The sequence below is a fragment of the Erinaceus europaeus genome, chromosome 3 (assembly GCF_950295315.1).
Source record: "Erinaceus europaeus chromosome 3, mEriEur2.1, whole genome shotgun sequence".
Taxonomy (NCBI): Eukaryota; Metazoa; Chordata; class Mammalia; order Eulipotyphla; family Erinaceidae; genus Erinaceus; species Erinaceus europaeus.
In genome coordinates, this window is record NC_080164.1 from 182,836,053 (window position 1) to 182,861,816 (window position 25,764).

General features: G+C 62.1%; 1 protein-coding gene across 1 annotated transcript; it reads left to right on the forward strand.

Annotated features, from left to right (window-relative positions):
- The first annotated feature begins 764 nt into the window (after positions 1-764).
- On the forward strand, positions 765-25,337 carry WDR1 (WD repeat domain 1). Its single transcript, XM_060188335.1, has 15 exons — positions 765-920; positions 1,850-1,971; positions 6,842-6,932; positions 8,901-9,048; positions 10,370-10,550; positions 13,979-14,056; positions 14,629-14,709; positions 14,933-15,166; positions 16,340-16,432; positions 17,020-17,171; positions 18,949-19,036; positions 20,810-20,920; positions 21,597-21,770; positions 22,387-22,531; positions 24,357-25,337. The coding sequence occupies exons 1-15, from the start codon at positions 905-907 to the stop codon at positions 24,461-24,463; spliced, it is 1,821 nt and encodes a 606-aa protein (XP_060044318.1). The 5' UTR covers positions 765-904; the 3' UTR covers positions 24,464-25,337.
- The last annotated feature ends 427 nt before the right edge of the window (positions 25,338-25,764 follow it).

The window sequence follows — 25,764 nt, forward strand, 5'->3', positions numbered from 1 at the left end:
TCACTAGCCTGTTTTTTCCCTAAGCAACTGCTACCACAACTTCTCAAATCCAAATTCCCTTTCATCCCCTTGGCTTAAAAACCCTTTTTCCCTAAAATCCCTTTTGGTTTTCTATTTTTATTTGTTTTTTAAAGAAAGTGTAAGACAGCCCAGCAATTCTAAACCCTTTCCCAAGTTCAGAGAGCCCAGCAATTCTAAACCTTTCCCTCCCCCTGGCTCTTTCAAGTCTCCTGCTGCCAGCAGCTTGTTTCCCAGCAACAACAACTCCCATAAAAACTTTTTTGTTTTTTGAGAGCGCATAAGCAGCACCCTTGAAACTGCAAAATTCGAGTCCGGGGCTCGGCAGCTTCAAAGCCAACCGCTTGCGACTCACACCATGAAACCACGGAACTCTCATTCCCCCAAAAGCGTTCAGAAAAAATTCCCCCCCCTCCAAGCCCCCTACACCGCAGCCAAAGCTCCCGCCTCCCAGGAAAAACCCTTGAAGAGCAAACCCGCGCTGACCCCGACCACCCTCGACCGAGCGCTCCCAGAAAGACTGACGCTCGTCCCGGCCGGGGCACCGCCTTTTCAAGGGGCTCCTGTGTGACGTCACTTCCGGAGGCGTGTCCCCCCAGCTGCGTGCGGAGGGGGCGTGTCCCACGCCGGAGGGGTAGGCGTGGCCAGTCCGCGCATGCTCGCCGGGACGGCCGCCGCCGAGCCGAGCGCTTGACTATATATGGTCAAAGCTGGGGGCGAGCCGCGCGCGGGGCCGCGCTTCCGGGTTCGGCGGCGGCGCGCAGGGCAGGGCGCGAGCCGGCCTGGGAGCCCCGGTCTCGGACCGCCCCTCCGCGCCCGGCACGCCCGGCGCCGCTCGGCCAGCTCAGCTTCGCGGTGAGCGCGGCGCGCTGACCCGTGGGCGAGGATGCCGTACGAGATCAGTGAGTCTGGGGGCGCGGGGACCCCCGGGGTGGGCGCCCCTACTGCGCTCGGACCCCGGACCACCCACCCCTCCCGGGTTTGCAGGCTGGGGAGGCTGGGCGAGCAGCTCAGCGTGCGGGGCGGACTGGGACCTCCGGGGCGCCACCCCCAACTCGGAGGAGGACCCCCAACTTCTTGGGGGACCTTGGGGGCCCCCTGCCCCCTCCCCGGGGATTCCGGGTTCGGGCACCGCCGTGGGTGCGGGAGGAAGGGGGGGAGAGGCGGGGACACCCCCACCCCGCCTGCCTGCCACCCCCCCACCCTGGGGCGCCACCCCGTGATGTTGAGCCCCGACGGGGAGGGAGGGAGACTCCTCCCCTCCTCCAACTACCTGGAGGCCTTTGGGGGGGACCCCCTGCCCCCCCCCCCGGGGTTCCGGGTTCGGGCACCGCCGTGGGTGCGGGGCAGAGGCTGAGCCCCCCCTCCCCGCAGCATGCTCCGCGGCCTGCAGGACCCTCCCCCCGATTACCTGGGGGGGGGGCTTTTCACCCTCAACGTGCCCCCACCCGCACCCCGGGGTCCCTTAGCCCTTGGGGTGCTGGAGAGCTCAACAGGCGCAGGCCGGGAACCCTGGGGACACCGCCACCCCCACGACGACCCCCGGCTGGGGGAAGGGGGCGCCCCAAAGTCGGCACTGCGGGTGAGGGGAGGGTCCCTCAAGTCCCCCCCCTTAACGTCCACCCACCCCCGCCCCGGGAGCGCGCTCTAGGAAGTGGCGCCGGGGCCGTGCGCGCGCCTGGCTCTTGGGGTGCCCGGCAACAGGTGCCACCCATGCCCGGGGGTCCCCCTCGGCCCCCTTCCCCCCCACACACACACACACTCCGGGCAAGAGGGGAAGCTTTCCCCGCGACTCCATCGACTCCATTGTGCCCCCCCCTCCTCCCTGCAGAGAAGGTGTTCGCCAGCCTCCCCCAGGTGGAGAGGGGAGTCTCCAAAATCCTGGGCGGGGACCCCAAGGGCAGCAACTTCCTCTACACCAATGGGAAGTGCGTCATCCTCAGGAACATCGATGTGAGTGACTGACACCCCCCCACAACACCCCGCAGGTCGCCCTCCTCCGGGACCACCCAGGGGCAGCCTGGCGCCATGCTCCCTCTTCCGGGAAGCAAAGGGGGGAGGTTCAAGTTCAGCCCCAGGGGTGGATTTGGGAAGTGGGGGGGTGGGGTGGGCAGGCTTTTTGTTGCTTCCTGGACCAAGGGAGACTCTCTGGGTTAGCCCGGCCCCTAAGAGGGAGGCCATCAGGGCTAGCTGTTTGGCCTCGGGGTGCTGGGGGTGGGGAGCCCCTTTTCCTGCTCTGTCAAGTGGATATCCCATCGCGGCCACCCAGCTGCTCCCAGCACCCAGGGCCCTGACCCTCCCCCTGCCCCCCTGCCATCTTCCCCAAGAGGGGTGGATACAGGATCTGGGAGCTGTGTGAACCCCCCTGGGTTGTTCCCAGGCTTCCTGAACCTTCTGCAGGAGCCACGTGATGGGAAAGCCTGGTCCCCAGTGGAAGCCCATGGGCCTGTGCCCTGCCCTGCCCTGCCCTACCCTGCCCTACCCTGCCCTGCCTGGCCCTGGGGCAGCAGGGGGGCTCTGGAGGTGCAGCTGGGCAGGCCTTTTCCCAGGTTTGCAGGGTGTATTTTGGGCGTGGTGATGTTCCCAGTCATGTTGGCTTCACGTCTGGGCCTTTCGCAGTGATTTGGGGTTAACTCTTGGGCCTCTAGGGACCTCACAGCCAGCTGAGGGTGGAGGGGTCTGGGGGGCCTTTTTCCTCGCCTGTAAAAGCAGGGCTCTCTGGTGTTGCGGGGGGGCCTCTGGCTCAGCTGCCAGTTCCTGTTGTTGCTCCCTTTTTTTGGGGGGGGGGGGGAGGCTGGTCTGTCCTGCTCAGCTTGCAGGGTGCCCCCGTGAGGGGGTGGCGTGTGTGAGTGGTTTGAGGCTGCTAGCTGCTGGGTTCCTAGAAAGTGGGCTGTCACCCCTGAGAAGTGAAACAGGTTCTGGCTCCTAGAGAGCCTGAGGCCCCCAGAACCAAGCTCGCAGTTGGGGGACACGGAGCGGGGGTGTCTAGCAGTTTGTGGAATCGAAGTCTCTGGGGTGCTCTCCGGTGTACAGAGCAGAAGGAAGCTGGAGGGGCCCCGGGCTGCAAACTGGAATGTGACCCTGCTGAGACAGCCAGGCCTCTGGGGAAATGCCTGCCTGGTGCTGGGTCCCGCCCCGGGGTGGGGGGGAGGTGGTTCACGGCCAGCTGTTTCCACCTGAAGCTATTCACAGCCTAGGGCAGGGCACCCCCTGTCCCCGAGACCCCTTCTGAGGGCATTAAAACTATTTGTTTATTTACTTATTTCGGATAGAGACAGATGGAGAGAGATGCCTGCAGCCCTGGGTCCTTGCGCTTTGCAAGAAAAGCACAACTGTAGATGAGCAACCACCTGCCCCCCTTCTACTCGAGGCTATTTCTTAAAAGATACAGTTTTCACTTGTTTGTTTTGGATATAGACAAAGGAATTGAGAGAGGAAAGCGGGAAGATACTTGCAACACTGTTGAATAGCTCATGAAGCGTCTCCCAGGGAAGATACTTGCAACACTGTTGAATAGCTCATGAAGCGTCTCCCATTGTGGGTGGTGACCAGGGCTTTGAACCCCTGTCCTTGAGCACTGTAAGGTGTGCGCTCACTGCAGTGAGCTACCGCCTGCCCCCTCCCCCCAAGGCCATTTTTCAGGGCCCCCCCCCCCCCCGAGGCAGCCTGGGAGACGGCAGAGTGGGTCCCTCCTGCCTGCCGGCCTCAAGTCCGCTGGGTGGGCTGCCGGCACCCAGGAAAGGTAGGGCCGGGTGTGTGGTCTGGACGGGGCCCAGCTGGGGCCAAGTGAGCCGGGCATCTTCCTGCAGGTTCAGGGCACTAGGAGAGGGAGGGGGTCCAGTTAGAGTCTGGCTCTCATGGTGACACGCATGAATATTAAAGCCTGATGGAGGTGAACAAGGGAGGGAGGTCAGGCCAGAGCACCTTTGGGTGCCACCGCCCCCCCCCCCCACCCTCCCTGCGCCTACAGCTGTATGGGGGCTTGGACTCAGTCCCCCTTCCCCTTCTGCACTGCCATTGATCCGCCCTGTCACGGAGGTTCAGAACTCACCGAGCCTGATGATTCTGCAGGTGGCCTCCTATAGCCAGAGTAGATTCTCACTGCTTCTCTGGGGCGACGTGCAAATCACCCCAGGCCACAGCCCTGTCCTCCCGCATCTGGAAAAGTAACCAGCCCCCAGCTCATCTGCCCGGCTCTGCCTTCTGCCAGGCCTTTCCTGGCCGGCCCCCCTCCCCCCAACACCACCATTCTGTCCCTGAGACTGAGCTGCCCTGCCCTGCCCCCAGCCTTGCTCCCTGGGCCTCCCCATGAGCCCTCCTGGCACTCAGCTCCAGAACCTTGTCCCCCCTGCTCCTTCCAGAGCGTCCCAGTTCCCAGGAGAAACTATCACATTTGGATCTGAGACAGGCTTCCAGGAGGGATGCCTTGATGCGGCAGTGGGGTGTGTGTGTGTGTGTCATGGTCACCATGGCCGCCTGGCCTCAAGCCAGTGTGGCCAGGCTGGGGGCACTGATGTTGAGTGTCACCTGGAGGACTCTGTTGCCCGTCGTGTGCAGAAGGGCTCCCTGGCAGGCAGGTGCGGAGAGACAGGTGGCTGGAGACTGACCTTGCCAGTCCCTGCTGTGTGCCCAGCACCACCTGCCCTGTGGAAATGCAGCTCACTGACCAAGAGGGCAAGGGGCAGGACAGACCAGGGGTCCTGCACTCATGCTCCCCCTTTTTTTGTTATTAGGGTTACCCGTGGAGCCCGGTGCCAGCCCTACAAATTCACAACAGCAAGCATTTTTTCTTTTTTTTTTTTTTTTTTTTGGTCTTTCAGTTTTATTTAATAGAACAGGGAAATTGAAAGGTGGGGGGAAGACAGGCAGAGAGAAAGAGAGAGGCCTGCAGCCCTGCTCCACCACTCGTGAAGCTTCCCCCCTGCGGGTGGGGAGCAGGGGCTTGAGTCTGGGTTCCTGTGCCTGGTGATGTGTGCCCTCAACTGGGTGCACCACTGCCCACCCCCACCCCCACTGGAGCCCTTTAAAGGAGTGGGAGACAGGCTCCGAGCAGACTCGGCACAGGGCCAGCTGCCGGTGCTACACCTGGTGTCCCTCTGCCCACTCCCCTGTTTGCCGACAGGCTGGGCTTCGGCCAGTTTGGCGTCCCTGCGTCCCCACCCCCTCCTGCGTTTTTATTATTATTATTATTATTATTATTATTATTATTATCTTTATTTATTGGATAGAGACAGCCAGAAATCGAGAGGGTAGGGGAGATAGGGAGAGAGAAAGAGAGTCACCTATAGCCCTGCTTTACCACTTGAAAAAGCTTTCCCCCTACAGGTGGGGACCGGGGCCTCAAACCCTCCTAGAGCACTGTGACATGTGCGCTCAACCAGGTGTGCCACCACCTGGTCCCTCCTGCATTTTCATGCATCTGCTTGGTAACTCTGCCTGTGGCAGGCCCTGTGTGCTGCCCACGGAGCCCCCAGCAGGCGGCCCCCTCCCCGCACAGAGAAAGTTCATTCCACAGCTGACTCTGAGCCCAAGACTCTGCAAGAGAGCTCAAGGCTGGGCGGTGGGGGGGGAGGGGGGGTGTAGGGATTAAGGGGTTCAGGGAGCCTGGGGAGAGGGATGCCAGTGACTGGTGGACGGTGGCTGTGTGGTGAGCCAGCTCTGACCCCCCACCCTGGAGGCCAGGGGACATGAAGCTCGCAGACAAGCACCCTGCAGGTAGAGATTGGCACCCACCCACCAGCAGCGCCGGCTCCTCAGGGACTCGGGGTCTCCCGACACCGTGCCCATCAGTGCTTCTCAAACCACTGGCGCTGGCCTCCCGGGCAGTGCTGAACGAGACCTGGGCAGTGGCCAAACACCCCACACTCCCTGGGCTGGCCGGCCCCCCAGCAGAGAACTGCCTGGCTCGAGGAGCAGGAACACCAAGGACTCCAGCAAATGGTGCCCCAAGGCTCCTGGTTAAGCACTTTCAGAGAAGAGAGACCAGAACGTGGAGCAGGGAGGGCTCCGGGAGGAAGGGCACCTTGGAGGGTGCCGGAGATGAGGAAGAGCTGTCCAGGGACGGGCTGAGACAGTGCCAGCAGGGGTGAGGAGGGAACTTGGACAGGTGACCCCTGTGGGCAGTTTAAGCCCTGGATAGGACGGTCCTTCCCGATTCTCTTCCTCCTGTGGGGACTTGGTGGCAAGTAAGAAAAGGTTGCAGGGGCGGGTGGTGGCGTAGCTAGATGAGTACACGTCACCATGCACAAGGGCCTGAGTTCGAACCCCCTGCCCCCCTCCCACCTGCTTGGGGGGATGCTTTGTGATTTGTGAAGCGGGTCTCTCTGTCTCCTTTTTTAAAAAATATATTTTATTTTTATTTTATTTGTTCCTTTCTGTTGCCCTTGTTTTATTATTGTTGCCGTTGTTGTTAGATAGGACAGAGAGAAATGGAGAGAGGAGGGGAAGACGGGGAGAGAAAGACAGACACCTGCAGACCTGCTTCACCGCCTGTGAAGCGACTCCCCTGCAGGTGGGGAGTCAGGGCTCAAACCGGGATCCTTATGCCGGTCCTTGCGCTTAGCACCACCTGCGCTTAACCCGCTGCGCTACCGCCCGACTCCCCTCTCTCCTTTTCTATCTCCTACCTTCTCAATTTCTTTCTGTCCTGTGAAACAAAATAGGAAAAAAAAAAATGGCTGTCGGGAGTGGTGGATTCATAGTGCCGGCACCAAGCCCCAGCGACAGCTCTGATGGCAGTGAAAAAGGGGGAGGTGGACCTAGGAGTTGGGTGTGTATGTGGGGGATCGCCCAACCCGCCCTGTGCTCACCCGCCCACCCACAGAACCCGGCGGTGGCTGACATCTACACAGAGCACGCGCACCAGGTGGTGGTGGCCAAGTACGCACCCAGCGGCTTCTACGTGGCGTCTGGAGGTACTGGCCCCGTGTGTGTGTGTGTGTGTGTGTGTGTGTGTGTGTGTGTGTGTGTGTGTGTGTGTGTCTGGGTCTGGGGGGGGTGAGAGTGCGTGAACGATGGTGGGCAGGACGGGTGTGGGTGCTTCAGTCGACACTGACTTGGGATGGGAGCCCCCGGAGTCCCCCTTCCCAGGGATCTAGTGCCAGCTCAGGCCAGCGGTGTGCTGGGATTGGCCAGAGGCCTTTGCTGGCAGCTCTGTGACGCCCCGGAGGGTGTGTCGGGGGAGACGGCCCCTGCTTGCCTCCGTGCTGTCTTGTGTGTGTGTCTGTCTGTCTCTCTCTCGCCTCAGACCCTCTCCTAGCCCAGTCCCAGGGTCCAGGGAGCAGACTGGAGGGTCCGGGGAGCGGGCTGGAGGAAGGTCTGCTTCACAGCCGCACACGCTCCCTCAAGCCTCAGCACTTGTCAGTGGGGCAGGGCTTCCATCTGCAGAGGGCCCCTGCTCACAGCGGACGCCCGCGGGCCCCTGACTCAGAATCCCACGAGGACTCCCCCAAGCAGAGCGAGTCTCTGCGGGGACCAGCCCGCCAGGAGGGAAGGGTCAGGACTCACATAGACTGCGGGGGAAGCTTAGGACTCACGTGGTAGGTGAGGGTCAGGACTCACATACACTCTGGGGGGGATCAGGACTCACATACACTCTGAGGAGGGGATCAGGACGCACACTCAGTAGGAGAGGATCAGGACTCACATACACTCTGGGGGGGATCAGGATGCACACTCTGGGGGGGATCAGGACGCACATTCTGTAGGAGAGGATCAGGACTCACATACACTGGGGGGATCAGGACGCACACTCAGTAGGAGAGGATCAGGACTCATACACTGGGGGATCAGGACTCACATACACTGGGGGATCAGGACTCACATACACTGGGGGGATCAGGACGCACATTCAGTAGGAGAGGATCAGGACTCATACACTGGGGGGATCAGGACGCACACTCAGTAGGAGAGGATCAGGACTCACATACACTCTGGGGGGAGATCAGGATACACACTCTGTAGGAGAGGATCAGAACTCACATGCGTAGTAGGGGCAGGTCAGGACTCACATACACAGTGGGGGAGGGTCAGGACGCAGGATCAGAACTCGCAAGCATAGTAGGGCATGACTCACCTTGGAGGGGAGTCAGAACTCACATACACAAGGCTAAGTGGGGTAATGATTCATACACACAGTGGAGCAGGGTCTGAACTCATATGCCACAGGAGGGAATCGACTCACACAAGGAGAGTAGCAGGGACATGACTGTCAGTGGGGGAGCGTCAGGATGCACTCTGCAGCCAGTGAGCAAGACAGGCAGTGAAGGTCCCACCCCGGACCCCCACCCCCAGTCAGGCGCCCACCTTCCATGCCTTCACCCCTCCCCCAACTGTGTGTACCTCCAGACGGTGGGGGAGGCTCATGGGGTCAGTTCCTGTAAAATACCCCCGTGCACCAGTGTGCCCACCACCACCGAGGGGCTGATCCCTCCTGTTCAAGTGAGGAGCTGTTTTACCCATTAACCTGGGAAGAGCGTTCTCTCACAGAAGGGCGTGTGGGGACTCCAGAGGACTGGGTGATGGAATCAGGGCTGGGTCGGTGGTGGCCCCCATGTGACCTCGCCGACCCTCCCCCTGCATGCTCAGCCCCCCTAACGTGCCTCCCCTGCCCCACATCCACCCCACGCCCGCTGTGGCATTCCAGCCCTCACCCTGCCTGCCGGCACATGGGCTGAGTAGGTGGGGGGGCTCCTTAGTTGAGGGAACAGAGAGGTGGGCCATAAACACCGGTCCCCCCAGTGGTGTTGGGAAGTGGGCACTGAGCTTCCCCCTGCTAGAGGACAGAGTAACAAAAAAGGAAGCTGCTTCTGGGGGCGTGGGGTTCCCGACGTCAGCCTGGGGGGTGACCCTCTGCCACCCCTCCCCCTTCCTGCCTGCCACAGATGTGACCGGGAAGCTGCGGATCTGGGACACGACTCAGAAGGAGCACCTGCTGAAGTTCGAGTACCAGCCCTTCGCCGGCAAGATCAAAGACATCGCGTGGACGGAGGACAGCAAGAGGATCGCGGTGGTGGGCGAAGGACGGGAGAAGTGAGTCCCCCTCCCCACCCTGCAGAGAGGCGTGGGACGGGTCCTCAGGTGGCAGTGCGGCTGAGAACTCTGGGGATCCTTCCTGCCGCACCTGCACCCCCCAAGCAAGCCTGCTTCACTGCTCGTGAATCGTCCCCCTCCCCACCTGAAGGGGAGGGCTGCAGGTGTCTGTCTCCCCCTCTCCTCCCAGTTTCTGTCTGTCCCTCTAAGGTTTGGCCCCCAAGGCTGCCACACCAGTCTGGGGCCAGTGGTCCTCTGCGAGGCTGGGATCTCACTCCCTTCCCCTCCTCGCTGGAGTAGAGCAGACAGCCACCTGTATCCCTCTCGCCTCTTCCGCCCTCTGTGCCAGGCCACTCCCATCTGGTCTTTGGAATTCCTTTCTGGGGGCCCGGTGGTGGCAGTCCCAGTTAAGCACAGGTTAAAAGCTGTATACAAGGTCCTAGGTTCGAGCCCCCACTTCCCACCTGCAGGGAAAAGCTTCACAAGCAGGGTTGCAGGTGTCTCCTGCTCTCTTTGTGTCTCTCCCCGCCTCATTTCTCTTTTTTTGTCAAATGAACACCAAAGAGAGAGAGAAAAATGGCTACCAGGAGTGATAGATTCATAGTGCAGGCACCTGGCAAAATAAATTAATTCCTGAGGGGGTCGGGTGGTAGCTCATCCAGTTGAGCACATGCGTCATCATACACACAAGGACCCAGGTTCAAGTCCCCAGTTCCCACTTGCACAGGGGAAGCTTCACGAGCAGTAAAGCAGGGCTGCTGGTGTCTCTATTTCTCCTTTTGTTTCCAAGTCCTCTCCATTTTTCTCTGTCCTATCCAATAAGATAGAAAGGAAAAATGGCTGCTGGGAGCGGCGGATTTGTAATGCTGCACCAAGCCCCAGTGATAACCCTGGAGGGAGGAAGGGAGAGAGAGAGAGAGAGACAGAGACAGACAGACACCTGCAACCCTGTTTCACTGCTCGTAAAGCTTCCCCCCTGCAGGTGGGGGCCGGGGCCTTGAACCTGGGGCCCTGTGCAGGGTACTGTGTGCTGCAGAGGTGAGCCTCCCACTAGCCCCCAACTTCCCCGTCATTAATTCTTATTTGTTGGGTAATTTATAGGAAATCACGAGGGAAGTGGGAGACAGAGAAACAGGCACCTGCTGCCCTGCTCCACCACTCATGGAGCTTCCCCCTGCAGCTGGGGGTCCGGGGGCCTGAACCCTGGTTCTCGAGCATGGGAAAGTGCGCTCTACCAACTGTCCATCCTCTCCCCCCCACAACGCCCACACCTGGGTCCCTCCCTGCCCTGACCCTGGCGCTGCCTCCTCTCGTTGCCCAGGTTCGGGGCCGTCTTCCTGTGGGACAGCGGCTCCTCCGTGGGCGAGATCACGGGCCACAACAAGGTCATCAACAGCGTGGACATCAGACAGAGCCGGCCATACCGGCTGGCCACAGGCAGCGATGACAACTGTGCTGCCTTCTTTGAGGGGCCCCCATTCAAGTTCAAGTTCACCATCGGCGTGAGTGGGCGTCTCCTCGGGCACTTTGAGCAGGGGTGGGGGTGGGGAGTCTGCACCCAGGGGTGCCTGGGATGGAGAGAGTGAGCGGGGGCAGGGGGCACGGTGGACCGCATACAGGGCGGGGCTTCCCCTAGGAGTGTCCTGGCCTGTAGCTGCCTTGCCCGCAGCCATTGGCACCAGGCCACCCAGGAGGGGCAGGCGAGTGTCCAGAAAGCCAGCCGTGGACGTTGCTGGAGGGGAGACATGGAGGAGGAGGGTGGGGGCTTTGCTGCCCCTGGCGGCTGGTGTCCTCTAGGGGTGCTGGGCCGGCTCGGGCGGGGAGAACAGGAGGAGGCAGTGTCCTGGCTTGGCTCTAGGCGACTCCTGTCTCTGCAGTGGCCAAGTGACCGAGCAGTGACTCACATCACAAGTGACTGGCAGGGCGGAGGCTGACCGCGGGTACCTGGGGGGCAGGGCGCCACGGGCAGTTGGTCCGGACAGATGTGGGATCTGGGCCTTGGAAGGAAGGGCTCTCCCCCTCCCTGGGTGATGGGTCCCCAGGGGGCTGAGCAGGGCCTGGCTTGATGGCCCCATGGGCTGCCGCCAGATGGTGGGGGGAGACGGGCTCAAAATCAGCGCCTGTGGAGTCGGCTGAGTCATGCCAAGCCAGGGGCTGCCCAGGAAGGAAGTAGCAGGCGCTAGCCCTGCCCCTCCCCAGGCCCCCGCCGCCTCCCCCCACTGCTGTAGTTGGCCCTGAATTTGGGCAGTGGGTGGGCACCCCATGCCCCCTGGCAGACATGGGTTGAGCCTGGAGCCCTGGGTTGCATGTAACGAGCTCAGGGAGACCAGAAGTTGGGGGAGGGTGGTAATGGCCCTGGAATCGGGGTGTTGGTGACTCCCGCATGGCTGTGGGGGTGAACTGAGTGCCCAGGTCCACAGCTGACTACTGTCGCCCGAGAGGGAGGACTTGGGGCGGGCGGGGGCGGGGGGAGGATAGTAGGTTAGTCCAACTCTCCACCACAGGACCCCCAGGATCCTCCAGCTCCTGGTCCCCTTCCCTCTGCATCCCATGGAAGGCCCCAGAATGAACAGTTGAGTTCAGGTGGGCGCTGGATCCTCAGTGGGTGCAGTCTGGCTGCCCCTTAAGCCCAGTGCACGCGAAGGCAGAGTCTCGGGGGCAGGCCGAGCCTCGGGTCTCCTGGCCACGAGTGACCATTCTTCCATCCCTCATCCTGGCCCAAGTGTGTAGGCCGCACTGCCAGCCCGGCCTGCCAGCAGCTTTGTAATTGTCGGCCTGACTCTCAGGCTGAGCCTTGGCCCCCCGCCCCCCGCCCCTGCCAGACCTGCACCCAGCTCCACCCTCGTTGGCAGGAACACAGGGCAGGGACCTCTTTCACCTACTCCGGGTCCAGCCTGCCTGCAGTGGGGCACGCAGCGGTGACTTCAAGGGCACAGGAGGGCAGGTGGGGGACTAGTCCCCACCTTGGCCTTCCAGGGACAGGTGCAGGCTGACTGGGTGTTCCCAGACACCGTGGGTGGGGCCCTCTCTGTCCACTCGTGCCTCTGCCCCAGGCTGCTGCCCAGGCCTCTGGAAGGGAGCCACCAGCCTCCTCTCTGCCCTCTACCCCCCCCACACACACTGTCACGTGAGGGTGTCAGTTGGAACACCCCCAAATCCTGTCCCCCCACAACTGGGTCCACCCCTGGCTTCCATCCCAACTGCCGTGAATGGCTCAGGGATCATGAAATGATGGCCTGGGGGGGGGGGGGGGGCTGCACCGCCGCCCTGTGTGAGTCTCGCTCGCCCGCTCTGCACGGCGTGGGGGTGGGGGTTCCCTTCTCGAGCAGAGCAGGAGATCCCCGCCGAGCTATTCTTGGAGGTGTCGTTTTCCGCGACGACAGGGACTGTGCTGGGTACAAGGGCTCCTGTTGCCCCTCCCGGAGGGTGGCTGGCGGCCTGGCTCTGGGCAGCTGCAGGTGGCCAGCCCCTGGGTCCCCACTTCTGCTGCCTGTGCCTTAGTGGGGAGGGGACGTCCACTCAGCCTCTGCCACCCCACTGCGGGCCGGGCCCAGCCGCGTCCCATGTGGCCATGGCCCAGAGAGGATTGGAACAAGGCTTGGGGTCCTCTCTGCCTAGGGCAGCAGTGATGGGGTGGATCTGAACCGGGTGACCCCTTTGTGCTGGGCAGCCAAGCTGAGGGCCGTTGTGTGTGTGTGTGGTGATGGGGGGTGTGTCTGAGTGCAGTGCCCCCAGCTCTGCAGGGAGGGCGGCTGATGGAGTCAGGAGGCACCTGGAGGTAGGGTGTCTGCATTTTCAGGAGGCCAGCCTGCACACACATGGCTTCCCAGAGGAGACATGAGTCTCCCCGACGGGGACCAGCTGAGGCTCAGCGGTCATCTGTGCAGGGGACAGTGGAGGCTGGCGGGGACTCGGGCCCCAAGAGTGACAGTGGGGGACAGCGACTGGTGGGAGGTGAGGGGTTGGGGTGGAACCCACAGAGGGCCCTCCACCCGTGTTCCCGTGAGGCAGGTGGCGCAAGCAGGACTCTGCAGCCCAGGGGCACCTGAGGGCACGGGCGACAGCCGGCTCGGGCAGCCATGAGAGCCCCCGCCTGTCCCCACCCACCCTGGCTACTCCGAGCCCTCATTCCGTGAGCGGCTGAGTTGTTCTCTCAATGGGCTATTTCGGGAGACCCGGCCATTGGCTCGAGTTCCCGGAAAAGCTGACAGGCACTTGCTCCCTTCCAAAACCACCCAGGCCGTCCCTCGGCACACCTGTCCCCATGCCCCTCCTGTGTCCTCTCAGGACCTGGGGACCTGCCTCTGACACTGCGGACAGCTGGTGCAGTGACCCAGGAGCCCGGGGCCAGTGCCCAGGGAAGGAGGCCGCGCTCAGCCACTGCGGGGTAGGGAGGTGGCCCTGTGCGGCGACCTCAGTGGCGTCCTGAGCCAGTGAGTCTGGGGGGGCCAGTCTGTGGGTGCTGATGCCTTGCGGCAGTGTGTCCCCGCAGCCCAGCCAGGAGACCACACTCTGCTTGGTCACCCTACCTCTTTGGGGTCTCCGGCTGCCCTAGGCTGCGGGGCACCTAGGCCCCCTCTTCCCCAGGACCCCAGAGCAGCAGGGACAGGCCTGGGGAGGCAGGGAGGTGATCAGAGGGTGTGCTGGAAGGGGTCAGGCTCCCCGCTTGGCACTGGCAAGGCCCAACCCTTCTGTGATGGGGTTTAGGACTTGGGGTTCAGGGGGCCAGCCCACACCGGCCCCGGGTCACGGAGCTTGAGGGCTCAGGCTTGAGCTGGGCCTGGAGAGAAGCCTCAGCCTGTGTTCCCACCAGGAAGGGCAGCCTGGCAGGGAGGGATGGGGCTGGGCGAGCCGGAAGGCAGGGCCCGGAGCTGGGAACCCACCGTGCCTCCCCCCACACACCCCCTCACACCCCTCTGCTTCCCCTTAGGACCACAGCCGCTTCGTCAATTGCGTGCGGTTCTCTCCGGACGGGAACAGATTCGCCACGGCCAGTGCCGACGGCCAGGTGAGAGCCAGGCAGGGCTGTCACCTCCTGGGCTCCTGCCAGTCAGAACAGACATGAGTGTGCCTGAAAGCCCAGCGGCGCCAGGTTCAAATCCCCAGCGGTGCTCTGTGCAAGAGCCAAGCTGGGCAGTGCTGGGCTCGTCCTCCTCACCCTGTTGAATGCACATGTCACCATGCTCAGGACCCTGGTTCAGTCCCCCACTCATCTCTTTCGGGGGAAGCATCATGAGCAGTGGACCCCCTTCTTCTCAGTTGCTCACTTTCTATTAATAGTGGAAACAAATAGAACACACATCTCGTGAAACCCGTCTCTCCCGACTGAGAGAAGCTCAGAGACCTCCCTCCCCCCCAGCGCGGCCGACACAGCTCCCTCCCTAAAGGGAATTGTGAGCCCAGTCTATCAGCACTTTTCTTGTAGATTCTTCTCAGAGTCTCACAGCTGCAAAGCCCTGGATGCCTGAGCAGTGCTATAAATAAGAGCGGGCTCCTCCGTCAGCCACGCACAAGGGGAGAGAGGCGGGGCGGGGGAGAGGGAGAGTCCCGTTGACACAGCGTGTTTCTGTCTCTTGAAAGATCTTCATCTACGACGGGAAGACGGGCGAGAAGGTGTGCGCCCTGGGCGGCAGCAAGGCCCACGATGGAGGCATCTACGCGGTGAGCGGGGAGGGGGCCTCGCGCGGTCTTCCCTGTAGCCGCAGGTGTCAGCACCGCACCTGAAGGAGTCCCGGCCCGGAAGCGAGTTCAGTGGTGGGGGTGGGGGGTGGACAGGCCCCTGGGGCAGGGGGAATGGGCCATGTGGATGGGCTGGGGGAAGTCTGGGCATCCCCCCACCCCCCACATGCGGGTTCTGACCCACACCCCCTCCTCCTCCCCACAGATCAGCTGGAGCCCCGACAGCACCCAGTTGCTCTCGGCCTCGGGAGACAAGACCTCCAAGATCTGGGACGTGAACGCCAACTCGGTGGTCACCACATTCCCCATGGGCACCACCATCCTAGACCAGCAGCTGGGCTGCCTCTGGCAGAAGGACCACCTCCTCAGCGTCTCCCTGTCCGGCTACATCAACTACCTGGACAGGAACAACCCTAACAAGCCCCTGCGGGTCATCAAGGTGAGGCGGGAGGCCAGGGAGACGCGGGAAGAGGCAGAGCGGCCAGCCGGGAGGAGGGGGCTGAGCCAGGCACTCCCGAGAGCAGAAGGCTGTGGGTTCTGCTGTGTGTGGGCCCAGGGGCAGCGGGCCCCCAGAGCAGACAGCAGAGGCTGGGCAGCACGTCCCCCTCTGTGGCGGGACCTGTGTCAAGTGCCGGAGCCCTGAGATGTATCCAGTCTGGGAGCTCAGAGGGGTTAACTTGAGATGGTGAATGAAGAGGTCTGGAGAGACTCGCAGGACATCCCAACATGGGACAGTGACAGGTGTGCGACCCAGACCTGAGCTCCAGCACAGTTTCCTGGCAAAGCGATGTATGGCCCCCAGGATGAGGAAGGCGGGAAGTGTTTTTCAAGGAACTTAACCTTCAGGGAATAAATGTCAAATATACGCAGCAGGTGGTTAGACGGCACACAGGTAAAGGTCAAGAGGCGTTTCTGGGTGTGGGGGAGCATCGGAGAACAGGTTAGGGTGTCTGACACCTGACTGCAGGTGCGCCTGTCTGGCGTTGGCTTTGTTTTTGCCTCCAGCCGCTGAGGCTCAGCGCTGGCTCTGCAGATCTGCTGCTGTTTCTGGTAGCTTTTTTGTTGTTTTGTTTTCATTTGATAGGACAGCTGGAAATTGAAAGGGATGGGGAGAGAGGGAAAGAGGAAGATAGACACTCGCAGATCTGTTTTACCGCCCGTGAAGTGCCCTCCCCCTGCAGGTGGGGGGGGGGACTTGAGCCTGGATCCTCGCGCGTGATACTGTGTGCACTTAGCCGGGGGACCACCGTTCTGTCTGAGTGGCACTGTGGCAGGTACGCTCCCTTGAGGCCAGAAGAAATAGTTTAATCTCGGACCGGACCTCGTACAAGTCTACACTCTGGAGGGGCGGGGGCCTCCAGCGTTCCCGGATGAAGCCCGTGGCCCCTACCGGTCTACGGACTCAGCCAGCCGTCAGCTCACACCCCCTCACCCCCACCCCCCAGACCTCTGGCCGCCCCGGGGCACAGAGATCCTACTAAGAGAGCAGCCTGGGGCCGGCCCTGCCGTGAGCAGGCCTCATGGTCTTTAGTGAAGCTGCAGGCCCAGCGGGTCTCTGAGACCAGGAGACGCTTCAGCAGCCCCTCCCCACTGTGTGTCCCCCACCCCGCAGGGCCACAGCAAGTCCATCCAGTGTCTGACGGTGCACAGGAACGACGGCAGGTCCTTCATCTACTCGGGGAGCCACGACGGGCACATCAATATCCTCAGACTCGCGGAGCCCGGAGCCGGGGTGGGGCTTCTTGTCCAGTGGGCCTTCGCAAACAGGGCCCCTGAGTCATGTGCAGAGAGCTCCCGTTAAACCTTAGTACCACACGGTGGTGCCAGGGCTCCAGGGGATGCTCGTGTCTGCTGCTCCGTGGCTGTCTCTAAATAGAGACAATGGGGCCAGGGTGGGAATCCATGAATGTGAGGCCCAGGGCTGCCAAGCAAAAAGGGGTATGGAGGGCTTAGAATTTTTTCCTCCAGTCCCCTTGCTTTAAAAAATGGGAGGGGAGCCGGATTCAGGGCTAGCACAGCAGGACTTGCATATGCGAAGTTCAGGCGGGGGCTCTGGTCACAGGACAGGGAGGAAGCCAGCTCAGACCCGAAGGGGCCTGTTCAGGGCCGTCTCTCAGATAATCAGGGAGGCCGGTGACCCCCATCCCCCAAGACCGGCCTCACAGTGCAGCCGGCCCTGCTCTGGATGGTCCCCAGCAGGATGCCTGCCGCCTGCCCCCCACACGGGGTCCCGCAGCCCCGGCCTTCACCCAGACCCCAGGCCGGGCTCTTCCTTAACCCCTCCCACATTACTGGGACTCCGAGACGGGGGAGAACGACAGCTTCGCCGGCAAGGGCCACACGAACCAGGTGTCGAGGATGACGGTGGACGAGGCCGGGCAGCTGGTGAGCTGCAGCATGGACGACACTGTGCGCTACACCAGCCTCGGGCTGCGTGACTACAGGTGAGGCGGGCGGCCTGCGGCGCTCTGCTCCCCCCCCCAGCCCCCTCGGCCAAGACGGGACGGTCCCCGCACACGCCACGGCCGGGCTGCTGAGGAAGTCCGGCCACGGGGCCTGCTTACGGGACCCCCAGAGGCGGGTGCCAGGACCCTCGGGCACGGGCCGCCGTGTGCAGCCTGGTTCAGGTTGGCAGTCACCTGAGGGTGGGGCCTGGGAGGGGAAGGCCCCCTGCACTGTGCAGGCCCAGGGACCTTTCTCTGCGCGCATATCTCCCGTCCTACTGTCTGGGGGTGTAGACACCCTCTCCTGGGCCCCTGGAGGACAGCTCGCAGCCCCCCACCCCACGCACATGGGCGGTGAACGTGCCTGCTGTGCCTGGGCCTCCTTGTCACGGCCGGTCCTGAGGTGGTCTGGGGAGGACCCCAGTGTCCAGCCCCGCTGAGTCTGAGCCTCAGTCTGTCCTCTGAGCCGTGGGCTTGCCGTGCTGCAGACTTGTCTTTTTTATTGTTTTTTTATTGGGGGATTAGTGGTTTATAATAATATAGCTTTAGGTACCTGTGTGACATGGCTGGTAGACACTCTCCCCCCAGACTAGCTCCTTGTCCACCATGTGCACCAGACAGGGCATGGAAGCCCCCCAGCCCAGCCCATACCTCCCCTGCCCTGCCCTGCCCTGCCCTGCCTAGCTCTGCTCTGCTCTGCCCTGCCCTGCCCTGCCTTGCCCTTCCTAGACCTGCCTTGCCCTGCCCAGCCCTGCCCTGACCTGACCTGACCTGACCTGACCTGACCTGCCCTGCCCTGGCCAGCCCTGCCCTGCTCTTGCCTTGCCTAGCCATGCGCAGCCCTGCCCTGCCCTGCCCTGACCCGCCCTGACATGACCTGACCTGCCCAGCCCTGCCCTGCCCTGACCCGCACTGACCTGCCCAGCCCAGCCCAGCCCTGCCCAGCCCTGCCCTGACCTGCCCTGACCTGATCTGACCTGCCCTGCCCAGCCCTGCCCAGCCCTGCCCTGCCCAGCCCTGCCTAGCCCTGCCCTGCCTAGCCCTGCCCTGCCCTGCCCTGCCCTGCCCTGCCCTGCCCTGCCCTGCCCTGCCCTGCCCTGCCCTGCCCTGCCCAGCCCTGCCTAGCCCTGCCCTGCCCTGCCCTGCCCTACCCTACCCTACCCTACCCTACTCTACCCTGCCCTGCCCGAGTCCTTTACTTTGGTGCAGTACACCACCTCCAGTCCACATTCTGCTTTGTTTCTCCTTCTGTCCTTACTTCTCAGCTTCTGTCCGTGAGCGAGGTACGAGGTAATATTCACCCTTCTCTTTCTCACTTTTTGGCGCAGCTGACCTCACTTCACAGGGGAAGTGAGATCAAGCTCCAGGGGAAGAAGGTGGCTTCCTCACTTTTGATAGCTGTGTGTCTAGACCTCGACTTCCTCAGCCACTCACCTGTTGTTGGACGCCTAGGTTGCTTCCAGGTTTTGGCTGTTAGGAACTGTGCTGCTGGGCAGGCTTTTCTAAAGTATACCTCCAGAGCCTTTGCCAGAGGTGGAGATGGGGGGATACCCTGGCTGTCAGCCACTGGCAGGGTGGCCATCACCTTGGGGGTGGGTTGGGGTGGCAACAGCCAGGCTCCTGCCACACCCAGGAAGCCCAGGGTCTGGGGACAGAGCAGTGACAGTGCAGGGGAGTGGGCGACAGCCAGGCTCCCAAGAACCACCCTCCCCTCCCCGCCCCGGACCCTGCTGTCCACAGAGCCGGCTCCTGACGCCTCCCTCCTTCTCTCCGACAGTGGGCAGGGGGTTGTGAAGCTGGACGTCCAGCCCAAGTGTGTGGCCGTGGGCCCAGGAGGCTACGCGGTGGTCGTGTGCATTGGGCAGGTACGGCGGGACCTGGGTCGGAGGAGCCTAGGCGGCGGGGGGGGGGGGGGGGCATGATAGGGAACAGACAAGGGCCTCTGGGCACTGCTGTTGGTCCCCAAGCCCTCACCCACTCTGGACAGGAGGCAGAACCCAGAGCTCCCTGCTGCTGCTCAGGGCCACAGCTGGGTTTGGGTCCCCAACAGCCGTCTCCTGGCCACTCAGCCCAGACACCCACTCCTGCAACATCAGCCTCCCAGAGCCCGTGGCTGGCACTGCAGACCCCGCCCGCCCACACACCCATCCCTGCAGGCTGTGGCCTTGGGACTTCAGGCGTTTCTGTGCCCTCTCTCAGCTCTGCGTTTCCACTCGCAAGCAGGGAGGACTGGGCAGACCCCCAGCCTGACTTAGCTTCCCCTGGGGCCCAGGGCAGCTTAGCTGGGCATAGGGCCAGCCCGTGTCTTTGCCCGAGGCCGCCCGCCTGTGCCAGCAGGAGGCTTAGGGTTCCTGCTCCCACCCCACCCCCAGACCAGGGTTCTTATTCTGGACAGTTGAGCCCCTCCACACCCTCCGTCTGGGGTCCCTAAGGCCCAGAGCCAGGCCTGACCCACCCACTTTGGGCAGAGCCCCCCTAGACACTCACTGTCACAGCTGGGCTCCCCATGGACAGATGGACAAGTGGGGGTGGGGTGACAGACTGTGCCAGAGCGGTCCCCTTGCCCCAGGCTCAGCCGCTGTAGCGAGAACAGTTTCCTGCTCTAGATAGGGGGAGCCAGCCAACGGGAGCCCAGCACCGCCATGAGCAATTACCCAGCGGCCTGGCACGGGCAGGGGTTGGCCCTCGGCCGAATCTCCCACGAGCAGGCTCGGTGTCCACTCTGCAGTGGGTATCACGACAGGAGAGCTGACCCGTGGGGGCGGGGTCTGCACCGTGGGGCCCAGCCAGCTTATGAGAGCTGTGGAGCCTGGAGGGGTCCTCTCTGCCCCCCATCCTCTCCTATGCATTGGGAAGTAGCCCCATCTCTTGGCCCTGGGGTGCACACGGTGCTACCAGCCAGTGCAGGGCATAGACTTGGGGTACGGGGGGATACATCCGGTGCCGGTTTGTTCACGGGAGCTCTGAATTCCAGGTCCCGGCAATGACGCCTTGTCCCCCTGAGGCACTGGGCCAGGACAGTTCAGGGACTTTCCCCACAGGCAGGGGTGGCCTGAGCCTGCTTGTTAGAGTTGGGGTGCAGGGAAGGGGCATGGGGGAAAGTGTAGCTGGCCCCCAGGGACCAGACCCACCATGCTGGGTGTCCCCACTCTGCCCTGAGCCCTCCCCCCTCAAAGAAAAGGTGCTGGCTGGGTGGTGGGGCTGCCCCCCCCCCCAGACCCCCTTCTGCCTCCCACACTGGGCGGTAAAAGTCAGAAGGAGGAACCCAGCACAGGAGGGACGAGGACAGGCTGCCCTCTGTGTCTGTCCTGGCCCCTTGACCCTCCTGGCCTCTGTGTCTGTCCCGTTGTCCTTCCTGTCCCATGTCTGTCCTGACCCCTGTCCTTCCTGTCTCCGGGGTCAGATGACAGTCCCGTGGCTGACAAGCACTCCTGACCTAGAGCCTCCTTCAGTTAGCGTGTCCTCCCCCGGGGGGTGGAAGTCACTGCAGGTGGCGCTGCCCGTGAGGGTGACAAAGGGCAGCTTTCGAGCAGGAGCTGCCACGGTCCCCTGAGCCCGAGGGGCAGGACACAGCCCCCGCCAGGCTGGGGACGTGGTGTCAGTGGCCCTGACCCTGAGCTGCCCGGCGTGTCCCCTAGATCGTGCTGCTCAAGGACCAGAGGAAGTGCTTCAGCATCGACAGCCCTGGCTACGAGCCTGAGGTGGTGGCCGTACACCCAGGAGGGGACACGGTGGCCGTCGGGGGCGCGGTAAGCCACGCCCCAACCCCTATCTCTGCCCCAGGGCCTCTGGGTGCTGGGGGGGTGGGGTCCTGAGGTGTAAGTGCGAGGACAGCCAGAAGGTGACCCAGCCTGGGTGGCACCTCCTGGCTCCTGACCCCGCCCCCAATACTGACTCCGTCTGTGGAGCTGAGATGGGGGGGTGGACACAGGACCAGACCACGGGGCCCCTGCTGGCTGGGGGCTAGCAGGGGCAGCTGTGTCAGAGCCTGGCCTGTGGGCACCTTCTAGAATAAGGTCACGCTGGCGGGAATGCTTGCTGCATCCGCACACGGTCACCAGCGGAAACCCCGGCCCTCCCCGCCTCGAGCAGCTTTGAAATAAAAAGTGTACAGGCCAGGGAGACAGCATAGCGGTGAGGCAAAGGACTCTCCTGCCTGAGGCTCTGAGGCCCTGGTGTGTCTGTCTCTTTCTCCCTGCATCTCTCTCAGTAAAATAAAACAAGTGGGGCCGGGGAGCCTCGGGCAGGAGAGTCTCTGCAGAACCGTTTGCTCCCCCGGCCACTCTAATGCCACCTCACGGGGTTCTGCCCGCTGAGCCCGGCCATGCCTGGGAGCCGGGAGGGGCAGGGAAGGGGGTGTCTGTCTTCTCTGTCCGTCCATCAGTCCGTGTGCACACACAGTGACCTGGGCCTCTCCCCCTGCAGGACGGGAACGTCCACCTCTACTCCATCCTGGGCTCCACGCTGAAGGACGAGGGCCATGTCCTGGAGGCCAAGGGCCCCGTGACCGACCTGGCCTACTCCCACGATGGCGCCTTCCTCGCCGTGTGTGACGCCAGCAAGGTGGTCACGGTGTTCAGCGTGGCCGACAACTATGCAGTGAGTGTCCCCGTCTGTGTCTGTCCTGTCCCCCATGTCTAGTATCTGGCCCCTTTGTCCCCACTGTCTGTCCTGGCCCTGTCCTGTCTATCGCCTTGTGTCTGTCTGTCCCATCCCTCCTGTCTCCCTGTGTGTCCATCCCTAGCCCCCCGTCTGTCTGACTGTCCTCTGGTGCTCTTGTCTCTCTGTGTCTGCCTGGCCCTATCCCTTCTGTCCCCAGTGTCTGTCCTGGCCCCTGTCCTTTCTGTCTTCTGTGCATGTCTGTCCCCTTGTGTCTACAAGTTCGCCCCCCACACTGACTCTCCAGCCCCTAACCTCACCTGTGCTTTCCAAGCTTGTCATAGCCATCTCTGTGCATGAGTGCAGTATCCACGCTCACACCGGCAGCTCACGTTCCGGGGGTGTGGGTCAGGCTGCCAGCCTCCCGGCTCCTCCCACTCCCCCGTCCCCTCCCTGTCCTCCGTGGCGTCCCCGCTCACCCATGGGTGGCTGTGGAGGGGGGGAGAGGCCATGACTGCTGCCCAGATGGGGCCTGCCCTGGGCTCCTGGGAACCTGAAGGGCGACCCAGGCCAGGAGACAGCAGCCGCACATGCCGACCTGTCCCCCCGTCCTTAGGAGAAGAACGTGTTCTACGGCCACCATGCCAAGATCGTCTGCCTGGCCTGGTCCCCAGACAACGAGCACTTCGCCTCAGGCGGCATGGACATGATGGTCTACGTCTGGACGCTGAGCGACCCCGAGACCAGGGTCAAGATCCAAGGTGACCTCCACAGGCGGCCGGAGGGGGAGCGGTGGGGGGCCGCTCCATGGCCTGTTCACAGGGCGACCTCTTTTTATTTTATTTAACTTTCTTATTATCTATTTATTTATTGGACAGAGACAGTTAGAAATTGAGAGGGGACGGGGAAGTTAGGCAGAGAGAGACCGAGAGACACCTGCAGCACTGCTTCACCACTCGCAAAGCCTCCCCCCCGCAGATGGGTACCTGGAGCTTAACCTGGGCCCTTACGCTTTGTAACGTGCGCTCAACCAGGTGCGCCAGCACCTGGCCCCATCCTCTCTTTATTTATATTTTTATGAGAAGCCAGAGCACCGCCCAGCGCTGGGGGTTGAGCCCGGGGCCTCCAGCATACACACCTGCGCCGTCTCGGGCTGAGCTCTGCCTGGGCCTGATTCTCAGATTTCTATGTCTCTGAGCACCGCCAGGCTGATTGTTGACTTTACACGGGAAAGCACTGGGCTTCTCTGGTTTTGTGTCAGCTCTGGCTGCCATGGTGCTAGGGATGGAACCCTCCCATTGTCTTTGGAGCCTCAGGCAGGAGAGTCTTTGGGCAGACCCAGTACTCTGTCTCCTCAGCCCTTAAGAAATTTATTTATTTATTTATTTATTTATTTATTTATTTACATGATAGGGGAGAGGGAGAGAACGAGCAGCCCTGCTGCACCCCTCGGGAAGCTTCCCCCCTGCAGGTGGGGCCCGGGGGCTTGAAGCAGGTCCTTGCGCACTGTGACGTGTGCACTCGACGGGTGGGGCTGGGGGTAGCTGTCCTCCTTGTCCCTGCTTTATGCCACAGACTCGAGACATGGGCTCTGTGTGTGAGTGTGGCTTTGCACACACAGCTCTCCGGGGCCAGCTGACCCTTAAGGCCTGTCCTGTGCCTTTCCCAAGCACCAGGCATGAGTTTGACTCCCAGTACCACCAGGGGGAGCTCTGGTGCTGAGCTGGCCTCCCCTCTTGTCACTCAGCTGAAATAGAAACAAGGGACCAAGCCCCCCTCCCCTGTCCCCTGTCCCCTGTCCCCAGCTGCAGAGGGGAAGCTACACAAGTAAAGTAGGGCTACAGGTCCCCCCCCCCCTTTCCCTTTCAATTTCTCTCTGCCTCTATCCAAAACAAACAAATAGATCATTTAAAAATCAGGGCCGGGCAGTGGAGTCCTGGTAGAATGCACTCGTTACAGTGCACAAGGACATGGGTTCATGTCCCTGCTCAGGGTCCTCTTCTCCCTATCTCCCTCTTCCCTCTCATTTTTTTTTTCTTTGTCCCCACCCCAAAAAATACAATATTGAAACACGATGGGAAGGATGTCTGCAAGGCCTTGCTAGCCACTAGAGGGAGGGAGAGGGCTGGGGAAACAGCATCGTGGTTCTGCAAAGGACTTTGATGACTCGGGCTCTGAGGTCCCAGGTTCAACCCCCAGCACTGCCATAAGCCAGAACTGAGTAAGGCTGTAGTCTGCCTGCCTGCCTATCTCCCCCGCCACCCCACTCCCCACACACACGCACCTCAAAATAAAAGACTTTCCTGGCTGAGCCTCCGAGGTCCAGGTTCAGTCTCCAGTCCCACCATCAGGCAGGGCTGAGCTGGATGCTGGTCTCTCGTTCAAATAAAATATTTTAAGAGAGAGAGCAAGAGAGAGGTTTCTGAGCCACTGTGGGGGAGGAAGGGACTTGGGCTTCTTAGGAACCCCTTGTCTAGTGACCGGCCCTGTCCACTCCATCCCCACTGCTGCCCTGGAGGGAGGGGTTCGAGGCTTGGAAGCTGGTCCCGCACCCCTCCCCCCCACTAACTCTGAGTCCCCCCACAGACGCTCACCGGCTGCACCACGTCAGCAGCCTAGCCTGGCTGGACGCACACACACTGGTCACCACCTCCCACGACGCCTCTGTCAGAGAGTGGACAATCACCTACTGAGCGAGCGCCCCGGCGGCTGGAAGGGACGCCTCAGGGACTAGAGCCGCCGGCCCCCCCCCCCCGCCCCAGCCTCTCCCCTGCCCTGCCCCTCGCCTCTCACAGGGCGACCTCTCACCCATCCTTTGGAAAGCTTTAGAGAGTGACCGTTTGCACATGACGAATAAAGGAGCCCTTGGCCCTTGTGTCCGGCGCCCATCGCCTGCCCAGGCCGGGGCGGAACATTCCAGAGGCAAAGCCTCAAAAGCACACAGGCCTGGCCCCCAGGCAGGCAGCACCCCACTCATCTATAGCTGGGCATGGCGGGGGGGGGGGGGTGGGGGGGAGGCGGGACATGCACCGGCTCACACACGGGGGTGAAGCAGGTGGGGCTCTTCTGGTGGACACTGCCTCCAGGAAGGCCTCCAGGTGGGCGGGCAGTGGGGTGCACACACCAGCCTTGTCTCCATCAGTTTGCGTGCTTGGTTTTTAAGACCTGAGAGTTTTTTTGTTTTTTTTCCCCCCTTTTGAACGTCCACTCACCATCACCCTTCGGTGCTGGCAAGCTGTCCGGGGTGAGAGGCCGAGGGGTTTCTCTTCCTGACACGGTTTCTCTTCCCTGCTTTGCTGTTTTCACGTGTTGCGCCCCGCTCCTCCCCCCCCCCCCAGCAGAGATTAATTTAAAGGCAGTCGCCCTTGGGCGGCCTGTCACGTCTCCCCCCACCCCCACCTTCCTTGGTGCAGAAATTTAAAAGTCCGTGTGAAGCTCAGTGACTGGGAGTCTCTGAGATGCCCGGACCCCCCCACCCCGCGGTCAGCACCCCTGCCTTGCACTGGTGGCCGCACTCAGCGCTTTAAGAGATGAGATGGAGAAATGATTAAACCTCTCTTCTGTGTACTGGGGTCTCTGCGTCTATGTTGCTGGTACACATGGTGGCCTCAGGGAAGGACTCCACCCCCTCGTGAGTCCACACCACAGGGTCTGGAAGGGGTGACGGGGCTGTGAGCAGGGCTCAGCACTGCCCCTCCTACCCCCAGCCCCAGTGGTCATAATTATTCTGCCCCCTTCCCTGCCTGTCTCTGCACCAAGTTCACGGCCCACTGAGTCTCCGGTCCTCTGGCAGGCGCGGCCCACAGTTGTGGCATTTGCCATAGGCGGTTAGATGCTGCCACACAGGCTGGCTTCCCAGGCGTCCGAGCCCATAACACAATCGTGACCATTGGCCAGAGCGCTACACATCTGAACCTTGAGCCCCGGTGAAAACTCCACCCTTCTGGTTAAGTCACCCCGACGCTACCATTCATAAGAAACAAGTGGCGTCCTG